This window comes from Marmota marmota, unplaced genomic scaffold, assembly GCF_001458135.2.
Source record: "Marmota marmota marmota unplaced genomic scaffold, marMar, whole genome shotgun sequence".
Lineage (NCBI taxonomy): Eukaryota > Metazoa > Chordata > Mammalia > Rodentia > Sciuridae > Marmota > Marmota marmota.
Genome location: NW_025999913.1, coordinates 1,008,288 through 1,019,025, shown reverse-complemented (window position 1 = coordinate 1,019,025; position 10,738 = coordinate 1,008,288). Strand labels below are relative to the sequence as shown.

Here is a 10,738-nt window from a genome sequence, read left to right as displayed (position 1 = left end):
AGCCAGCCTCAGCATCTTAGTGAGGCCCTAAGCAACTTAGTGAGATCCTGTCTCAAATAATAAAAATAAAAAATAAAAAGTTCTGGGGATGTGACTCAGTGACCCTGGGTTCAATCCCTAGTACCCCAAACAAACAAAAACAAATAAAATTGAGGAATACAAATGATTAAATAAAGGTAGAATAAAGCAGGTAGGAAGGCCTGAGAGGAAAATGGAGATGCAGAGGGAGACACCTGTGAGCTGGGATCAGAGATCCAAGAGACCCTGGAATCTGTGGTCAACATTTGTTATATACCTGTGTGTGCATTATTCTAAGAAGATTCCATCCTCCTCAGTATATTAAGATGCTTATTGAACTATCTGGGGGATTGAATTTAGAGCCTGGTTTTCAACCCAACAGAACACAATAGTATCATTGGCAAAGTAGTGCAAAAAAATTCTCAAATATAAATTCTTTATTACAAAGAATAAGACTTAACAAACATTTTTTAGTAGTCAGATATGTTTTGTTTCAATTTTTTCTTCCATATTAACCTGTTGTGGAAAAGTGTGTGTGTGTGTGTGTGTGTGTGTGTGGTGTGGTGTGTGTATTCATTCATTCCTCCTTTCCTCCTCTCTCATTTCATGGAGCTTGGTAGGAGATACGCATTTGTGGGTACAAAACTGGGCTCAATCTAAACGTATCCCAGACAGAAAGAAAAACATGGACTTTTGTTCTTCCTGTCCTAAGACAGATGACTGACCTGAAGCGGACCATCCCGCTTGCTCTCAGCGGGATACTGTTCTTCCATTTTAATCACTTAACGTGTGCGCAGAACAGACTTGACCACATAAATCCAGTCTCTAGGAGTGAGGGGCAACGCTCCGGGAGGCCTGTGCCCAGGCGATCGGCCCGGAGCCTACTGGCCGCCTCAGCCCCGGGCCGCGGAAGGCCCGAGGAAGCCCGGGGAAGAACCCCGAGGACCCGGGGAAAGGCAGGGGAGGTCCGGGAGGCCTCGGGGAGGGTCCCGGAAGCTTCAGGGAGGCCGCGGAGGCCCTGGAAGGGACAGGGAAGGCCGGGGGAGGCGCAGGCCGCCTCGAGGGCCGGTGGGTCGGCAGTGGCTGCGACCTTGCNCTGCGGGCCCCGCCGGCCCTTCACGGCCGAGGGCCAGGCCCCCCGCTGCCCGCTGCCCTCCTTGTCCTCCCGCTACAGGAAGGCCGAGTCGGAAGGGGCGCTGGGCAAGCCGTTCGCACTGCGCGCGGAGCGGCCGGGGCCTCGGGGCAGCTTCGCCCTCGGAGAGGACACCGGGGAGGACACGTGGGCCTGCGGCCCTGTGGGGTAAGAGCCCGAGCCCCGGGCGACCGCGAGCCCCACCTGCCGCCCTGGCCCGAGCTCCCCGCTGAGACCAGCCACAGCCTGGGAGCGAAAGGGAGCCGCCCGCCCAGGGCCCGGAGCCCCCTTCAGACACTTGCCTTCCCGCTCTGGGACTCCAGAAGCTCCCTTTCCTTGTCTGAAGCTCCTCCTGCTGGTACCTTTTCGGGTGCCTGGTGCCAGGGCTCTCCCCCAGGAGAGGACCCTGCGTGGCCCCGGGCGGGCCTCCTTCCATCCGCATTCTTCCCCAGCAGTGGCCGCAGGTGGACCAACCCCTGGGTTCACTACCCGATCTGTGTCTCCGTTTCTCCAAAGCCCACCTTTACGTCTAGGAGACATAAACTGAAACCAATTAGCTGATGTGTTTAGTATTACGTGGCTTTAATTTATAATTCTTTCCAAATAGTTATATCTTAACCCGGTGATTGGTTTGTTATCTTCTATTTTTCCAATACTCTTACCTTAAATTATAGTGGGCTTTTTGGACACCATGAAAGTTTAGTGTGGAAAATATCGCCCCGTCCTGGGGGCCTTTTAATGTCTCTGAAATATGCACAGGATTCTTGTTCTGCTTATATGTAAAGTTGACCTGGCTTCCAAATTGAGCACTTTTTTATTTATTTATTTTTTATTTTTTTTAGTTGTAGTTGGACACAACACCTTTATTTGTTAGTATGTGGTGCTGAGGATCGAACCCAGGGCCTTGCACTTGCTAGGAGAGCGCGCTACCACTGACCCACAACGCCAGCCCCAAATGGAGCACTTTTTGTTTTGAATGATTCAAAACAGACATCATGGCCCTATTTGTTAAATTCCAGATAACTCACCCCCGCCTTTTTTTTTCCAATTTGTATTTCATTTTTCTTATCTGCTATCTCCTTTCTCACCTCTGTCTTAATTTTGTAATCATCTGTCAATTAAAAATTCTAGTTTGCTTTTGTTTGTGCCCTTTCTTGTCTTGGTTTGCCCCGCATTTTTTTTTTTTTTTAATCCTGGTTGATTTCATATGGTTACTCCAACCTCACAGTCCACTCTGCTTTCTAAACATTTTCTTTTTTTTTTTTTGTGGGGGTGTGTGTGTGTGGGGGGGGGGAGGGATCAAACCCAGGGCCTCATGTATACCAGTTAAGTGCCCTAAGCTCCCACTTTCTTTTTATATGAATGTTGAATCTTACCCATAAATGTGCCTGTCCCACAACCTGTATAGGATTTTAAGGAAACAGAGGAGCAGCTACAACAAAATGGGCAGAAGAAACGGTGAGAACTGTGGCACCACGGTCCATCTGTCAAGCATTTCTCAGGAGGTATGGCAGATGCTACTGAACTTGAGCCTTTGGGCAGGAGCTCTCATTGCTAAAACAATTCCCACTGACTTTTACTACAGAGATAACCTTACTGCTTTCAGTTTGTAAGCTGTTTGTACTGTTTTTCCCTCTGCACATTTGAGATATCAAACCTTAGCTCCTCTCCAAATCTCAGAAGATTTCGTTAAAGATACTGTTTATCAGTTATCAGGCAATTCTCACCATTTTACTTTCTCACGTGTACTTCATGGAAAATATCAGCAAGGCAATAACCAAGTCTGAGGCCTTAAGAAACTTGCAAACTAACTGATTTCATGTTTAGCTGACCAGCCTTCCTTACCCATGTCACATTTGATTGTTAATTTGTTTGTATAAACAGCAGTTTTTATCAACTTCTTTTTACCATTTGAATGTAAGGATGTTTCTCACATGTACATTTGAGACACTAACTAGTGTCCTGGGATTATATAGTTGAAAGAAATTTGTGAATCCATTGGGGAAGTTTTTAAAACGCAAATATCTGACTTCACCCTCATTCTACTGAATTAGAATCTGTATTTTTTATCAACTTTTTTCTTTTTAGTGCTGAGGATGGAACACAGGGCCTCACGCATGCTAGGCAAGCATTGTACCACTAAACTACAATCCCAGCCCTCAACCATCATTTTTAAAAAGTTCCCTTGGTGGTTCTCATATAGCAACTAGACCTCACATATGTTATATCAGAAACAGAAGTTTATTAATTTTATTTTCAAAAGTTTCCAAATAAAAATAATTGGCACCCTCCTTTCCCATATCCCACTATCCTTCCCATCAGGAGATACCCTGCTGTGGATAAATTAAATCCTTGTGTGTATTGAAGCTTATTTCTCCCTGTTCCTCCTTAGGGTAGAGCTGATACCTAATAATACCTAACATTTCATTCATTTAGAGATTCATTTATAAAATATTTTTTTGTCTGAGATAGAAAACAACTAGGTTCACTCCTCAAGTTACTTTCGTAACTTATCACTTCCCCTTTCTAGAATAGAGTATTACAATCATTCCCTGCCCACACACACAGGTTTCCCCTATAGCACTCTGCACAACATCTGGAATAGAAATACTTAGTAGATATTAGTACCTTTCCCTTTTCAATCATTTTTTGTTTTCTTTTTGAGTATTTCCTGAGTGTTTCTCAACATCTGAAATCTAGATTGAGAGTTATAGACTTGTTAGCATTGGATATAATGCAAGGATTTGTGGAAGGGTTTTGTAGGCTTTCCGATCTGGTGCTCAGACACAGAAAACCTGATGAACATGCCATTGTGTACCTTTTATTATATTTTAAAATCAATTTTGAGAACCTGTGTGTCATTTTAATAAAATGAGAAGGGAATCATAAATTATGGTAAGAGTGTTTCCATTTCCTGGATGTCAGGTGTTATCAAGGTGGTAAAGGTTTGATTAAAGGAATTGTCTTCATCAAAGATACTGAATGCATCCATCCTGGAGGCAGAGGGGTCATAGGACTTTGGGCCTTGTGTCATACTTTAACCAAAGAACGTGTAAAATTGTGTACTTGGGCTTTTAAAAATCTTCTTAATTTTAAGTATATCCTAACCAAATATTATTTTAGAATGTATCTTACTGGAGTTTGGATTCCGAAGTACCTGTTCTTGAAAATAAAAACCTCCCACCTGGAAGGGATAGTGCGGCAGGTGGTAAGAAATCCTAGATGTGTATATTAATACTGGAATAATTACTTATGTTAAAGGGGGTTTGTTTGAATGCAACCTGTTTTATGTAACTATTAATTGTCATTTTTTCATATACATTCTTTCAGGCAAAATTAATAAGGTAAGGATGTTTGGTTTTAAATAATTCAAAAACATATTGTTTGAAAATGATAAGCATATTTGAAATTTTTTTCTTCTTCAAAATTAAACTTTAAATTTTATTTCTGTAGAGTTCTTCAACCAAGGCAACGTGTTTCTGTTTTACAGGGCTGCAAATTGTTCATTTAATTAATATTTTGTTATTTTAACTATTTTTAATAAAACAATACTAGACATGGAAATTGACATGTAGTAAATATAGTGTTTTTTAGTCATTGCCAAAAGGGAAGTAGTCTCAGCCCTTACAATGTATCAAAGTGTTTGAAATGGTAAATATCCTGTTTTGAAATGGCATAAAATTAATCTTTCACTTACAATTTTTGATCAAAATATTAAATGCTTCACTGTAAAATAATGTTAATGATACTGAAGGTTCATTAACAATGTTTAGTTGGTATTGATAATAGATTTCTGATGAAATCAGTAAAAACAAAATGATTTTTGTATGCATAAATGGAATACATTGGATCTTATGATAGATCCTGTGGTTAGAACAAGAACTATACCTTCTTAGAACATGAACAGGAAACACAGACATGTTGTGTTTAAGTTTTCTGCTGCTTCATAGAACCATTTGGAAATCCCAGTAGAGCAACTGATGCTAGAACTTAATATGTCAGAGCGTGCTCACAGGAGAACACAGGTGGTATTTTATTCATCGTATCATACTCTTAAATTATCATTCAAAAAATTCATGTATTTTCTAAGACACTGTCATGATCTTTCTATTATCAGAATAGTAAACAAGAGCTGTTTCAGTTATGGAGTTACCCTCTTAATGAAGGAAGTACCATGGAGAACAGGTAAGAAGATATTTTTGTAATACTCTAAATTACTGAAATAATTTTAAATACAGATGAATTAGCTGCTTGAAATACAAGAGCCAAAAACAACCAGCAGAAAGAAAAATTGTGTGGAAATTACAGAAATCCACCCTGAAATAGGAAGTGGTAGTGGACACCACAAACTAGCCAGCAAGCAGGTAAGAGGTGAGTTCGCTCTGCCCTTGCTATGAAGGCTTAGATGACACTAGGGTTCTCTTTAAGTTGTAGAAATTTTCATCTCTTACAGTGGAGGCTTAGATGGATAGAGTTGGACTTGTCGTTGAAAGGAAAATGAAATATAATAGGGAAGTACTATTCTAGGAACTCTTTGAATTCTCTATACATATTAACTCATTTAATCTGAGCCCAGTGTTACAAGGTAGATGCTGTTAGCATTATCCCTGTTTTACAAATGAGGACACTGAGGCATGGTGACCAGTTCTGTAACTTGTCAAAGTGACACAATTAATGGATGGTGGAGCTGGGATTTGAAGGTAGCATAGTTATATCATATTTCCCTGGGTTTGCATTCTCATGTTTTGTGCTTAGATTTTACTATAGATTAGAACCAGCTAGACTGCCCCTTAAAAACATAGGTGTTTGGAAATTTCCTCTTCTTGAACACGGCTTGGTGTCACTTTTACACATAGTGAAGGGCATCCCAAGTCCCATTCATCTCATCCGCTGTAACAATAGAGTGCGTCACTTGACAGTAACTCTCTTCTGGTCAGAGGATTTCAACTCCATGAGGCCCAGAGGAAAGCTGCCCTTATGTAAAATTCAAGGGAGAACCAAGAAGTGCCAGGAGAATTGTGTGTGCTAACAAGGGAATGTTGGTGCTGCTGGATAGGCTAACTTTGTGAGAAAGCACTCAGCTAGGGACAAGGATGTCAAGGTAAGAGGTCAAACACAGTGAACTGACGTTTATCACAGTAACAGAGAAGTAAACATTAAAGGAGGGAGCAGAAGGCAGTGGTTGGGATCACAGCCATGATCTCTACCACCTGAGTTCAAGTCCCAGCCCCACCAGTTACTAGATATGTGACCTTAGCCACGGTGTATCTCAGTGTGCTTATCTATAAAAGGAGGAAAGGGAGAGAGCCCATCTCATGGGGATGTTGTGAGGACTAAACAGAAGCATGTGTTTGATAGGGATTTGCTCTTCATGCTGATTAGGCCTAAGGATGATACAGAGATGGAAGTTGGGTGTCAATGAAATAGTTCATTACAATTTTTCTCCTCAGTGTACCATCAACAAGTAAGGAGGATGAAAATTACTTGCATTTAGTGTTTAACATTTCACAAAGTACAGTGATATAACATGTTCTCCTCAGAACTCCCCTGAGGTGGATATTGACCTTTGCATTTTGCTTATTCACTGCTGCTGGTACGGGGTCACACCTAGGCCTTCCTCAGCCTGCCTGCTCTTTTTACTATACCGAAGGGGGCTCCTGTCTTTGAGCAACTGAAGATTTAAAGGGATTTTCCTGTAGTTTTTCAAAGGCAAGGCAGCATTCCTAGTGCTTAGCTATAGTGCTTAGCTAAATGAATAAATCTTTTATCACCTTCTGTAGTAATTAAAGTATTTTTCAAAATTCTAGATTACCTTTACTATAAACTGGCCACTTATAGAAACAAGACCAATGTTAAGACCACATGTCAACTTAAATGCATCTGATCTTTCAATCCTAGTATTTCTAGCTATCTTAAAAAAAAAAATCTAGTAACTCAGTATTTTATGGCCTAGTGTTTTTACAGTTTTCAGTATTATTGTTGTAGTTTTACAGTATTATGTTAATATAATACCTAGAAGAATCAATCCTAAAGTAAAAAGGCACCATTAGAAGAAAATTACTAGGGACTATATCTGGAATAATTTTGGTTTGATAGATATTTCTTACTTTTTTGTTAGAATAATTTTTTAAAACTACAGTGATTAACATAGAAGTCTTTGTTAAGTAACCTAAGTACATTCGTTAAGTTTCCTTTTATCTGATTCTAAGTCATTTCACTATAATTTCAGTTTGAGTTGGATATCCTAATTTTCAGACATCATAATTTCATGTACAATATAGGTAAATTAATATAATTAGCCACTTTTAACCTTGTGGCTTCATAGCCACAGTTAGCTGTTTTTAGGTCTCATTTCAGGTATCTTGCTACCAGCTGGATAAGCTAACTTTGTGAGAAAGCACTTGTGCAAAGGGATATCGAATTAATATTTTAATCTGTATAGTTTATATAATTAAAGCATATTTTGAAATTAATATATTTTTGTTGCAGATAGCTAGATACACATATACATATGTGCCATTGGGAACTAAATGTTAATCAATCTTTGACAAAGGTTATTTATTTGTATCATTTAATAGCATTTTAATTATAGTCAACAAATCACTCATTAATTAAATTATTTTTTAAAGGGAATTCAAACAATCTACAATGGAAACTGGCTTTAATGTAGTCAATAATCCCATAAGGCTCTTTACCCTAAACCACTCATTAACAAGTACTCCAGCTGATCAGCAAGCTGGTTCTAAACTGGGACTGCTGATGCCGATAAGTCTCTACTGGCCCTATGCTGACAGAGACTTTTTAAAGGACAGAAGTGAGTTTCAAATTGATTCATGTTCACCTATAGAAACCAGCAATGGAGAAACTTTATCTGCTCCAAACTGCAACCTTAAACATGGAAACAGCAGTGTGGAAGAAATTTTAACTGATGAAAGTGACTTATCAGAAAACGAGAACACTAATGACACTTTACTCAGCTATTTTAAAAAGATGGACTTGAAGTTAAAGCCAGAAACAATAGAAAATGTTGAGGAATCTTTTACTGAGGAACCAAGTGAAGTATTTCTATATCCTGATTTTCTTCCCCCTCCTTTCAATACTCTGGATTTGCACAAATTTGCCTTTTCAAGATGTGAAAATTGGAAAGCAACATTGGACTCTCCAGAAAGCTCCATTGAACAGCTGATAACTCGTTTACTAGAACTGGAACGATTACAACATATGACTATACAAAAGGAGCGGTCTAGGCTACCAAGTGCTTTCTGTTCTCCAGCAATTTCTGAGCGACCCTCTTCCTCCAAAAGTACATTGAAAGCGAGGCAGCCCAAACTTCCTGACGCTTTGAGTCTTCTGACATCTTGTGTAGATAAAAGCCGAGAAAAGAGAAAAAACAGTTCTGGTTGTGGTAAGCTTGAACAAAATGCTTCAAAGTGGAATTGGAGTGGTGATGGAAAATATAAATGGAATTCTAGATCACCATCTCTAAAAAGTTCACCAACCACAAAACAATATATTGCAACTTATGATGATTTTAAGAATCCCAAAAGTTTCACTTCAAATTCATGCCAAGAACTCTCACCCAAGCCTTCCACCACCCAAACTACTCAATCACTGGTTAGAATAGGCTCAACAAGATGCCTGCCACCAAGGTCTCCAATACTAGTTTCACCTATACCCCTGTCTTTTCCTGAAAATCACAGGGAAGAAATTAAATCACAAAGGACCAAAAGGAAACCTTACCAAAAAAGTATACTAATGAATAGACCATTCTATATTCAGAAACTAAACTGTTTTTCACCTTCTTTTATGGATAAGGGTAAATGCTCACCCATTGACCAAAAATAACTCTTTTCTTTCATACATCCCAATGTGAGCAAATGTATTCCAAGAAGTTCAGCTAACATATGGTTTGTCATTCTGAGATGCAGGCATAAAAACAAAAACAAAACAAAAATAAATTAACAAGAAAACCCACACAAATTGATTGCCTGGCAAGATACGGAGTGCAGCCTGTGCGTCACAGCTAAGCCATCTGTATACAGATCCAAGGGCTTACACATTGCTGCATCTGACAATTCTTCACGTTATGTTTCAAAGAAACGTTTTACTTAGTAAACCTAAGTATTCTATTCAGCAGCTTGTTCTTTTGTTGTGATTGTTTTCCAGTATAACTCTATCATCAATAAATGGTATAATTGATAGATTGCTGTTGTAGTTATTCTTGGATCGTGCTGTGTTATAATCATGTAAGACTTGCAGTTACTTCTCGGTGACATTCTTCAGAGATCTTCCCACTCTGTATCAGTCTTTTTCTTCTCCCTCTTAACCTCCACAAATCATCTATCATTCTGATCTTTGGACACTGATTGGCCCTTAAAAGTTAAAGAAGTTTCTGTTCTCTTAATTGAATATCTGAGATCCTCCAGATTTTCCCCAATCCTTAGAAACTTGCCATTTGTTCAGGCCCTTCTTTGTCATATACATGAAAGTAATTATCAATTCTCTTTTGAACCCAACTACAAGTTTAGGAATACAATAACCCTTTTCCACTTCAACCTGATAGTTGAAGAAAAAAATCTAATAAGGTCATAGTCCGAAGTCAGAATCTCATTACTGGATTTTTTTTTTCCTTCAAAAATCTACATTGTTGTAAGTCTTACCCTGAAACTTAATTCATTAACAAGTGAAAAACTTTGACAAACTTTATTGCTAGGAATCAGGGAAACAAACAATAGAATTCTGGCTTCTACCTCTGGCTGACTGAAACAAAATTTTGGGGAGGGGGATCCATAGACACATACTATGAACAAGCATCCTGAGTGATTTTTAGTGCAGGTGATTCTTGGATCACACTTTGGAAAACATGAAGAAAAGCCTTAACATGCATAAATCAAACATCTGGGTATTCTGGGCTATAGTGTGCTTCAGTTTAAGCAGATGATTGATGAATTCAAATGAGTTTTTCTTTTCTTTCTTTTTTTGGTACTGGGGATTGATCCCAGGAAAGCTTTACCACTAAGGCATATCCCCAGCCCTTTTTGTTTTTTGAGATTACAGGGTCTCACTAAATTGCTTTGGGCCTCACTAAATTACTGAGGCTGTCCTAGAACTTGTGATCCTCTGCTTCAGCCTCTGAGCTGCTAGGATTACAATCATGAGCCACTTGCCTGGCTAGTTTTTCTTCCACATTAAAAAATAACAAATGATTATAATTTAAAACATTACCCAAATGTACCAAATGAAATAAAAGTCCTCTTCCTTCCCACCAATTCGAGGCACAAACCCAGATATTATTAAGTTTCTGTGTATCATCCTCCCAAATGATACAGAATATTTGAATTAGGAATGGGGAGATGCATTAATGAGTAATTCAAATAAATGTTAACGAGAGCAAATGTAGTTTGCTTTCTCTGTTACCTTTAGTTTAAAAAAAAGGCTCAAATAGTTTTCTAAGAGGCAGGGATCATAGGGAGCATGCTTAGCTTTTAGTTAACATCAAATAATTTTCCACAATAGAAAATAATTGGTCAGTTTCCCTAAATGTAATGGAATTTTGCCTGTATTCCATCCAATAATTCTCATTATCAA

At 39.0% G+C, this 10,738-nt stretch overlaps 1 protein-coding gene across 3 annotated transcripts; it reads left to right on the top strand.

Annotated features, from left to right (window-relative positions):
* Window positions 1-1,186: 1,186 nt before the first annotated feature.
* Fam217a (family with sequence similarity 217 member A) lies at window positions 1,187-9,351 on the top strand. 3 transcript variants are annotated; one of them, XM_015493974.2, is made up of 6 exons: window positions 1,187-1,318; window positions 2,559-2,655; window positions 4,274-4,358; window positions 4,481-4,494; window positions 5,268-5,335; window positions 7,780-9,351. In XM_015493974.2, exons 2-6 carry the CDS (start codon window positions 2,593-2,595, stop codon window positions 8,993-8,995), a joined length of 1,446 nt encoding a protein of 481 aa, XP_015349460.1. In that variant the 5' UTR covers window positions 1,187-1,318; window positions 2,559-2,592; the 3' UTR covers window positions 8,996-9,351. The 3 variants fall into 3 exon arrangements, with proteins under 3 accessions (XP_015349460.1, XP_048655684.1, XP_048655683.1); XM_048799727.1 differs by lacking the exon at window positions 1,187-1,318 and adding an exon at window positions 5,101-5,175 and having other exon boundaries at window positions 2,443-2,655; XM_048799726.1 differs by lacking the exon at window positions 1,187-1,318 and having other exon boundaries at window positions 2,443-2,655.
* Window positions 9,352-10,738: the final 1,387 nt, after the last annotated feature.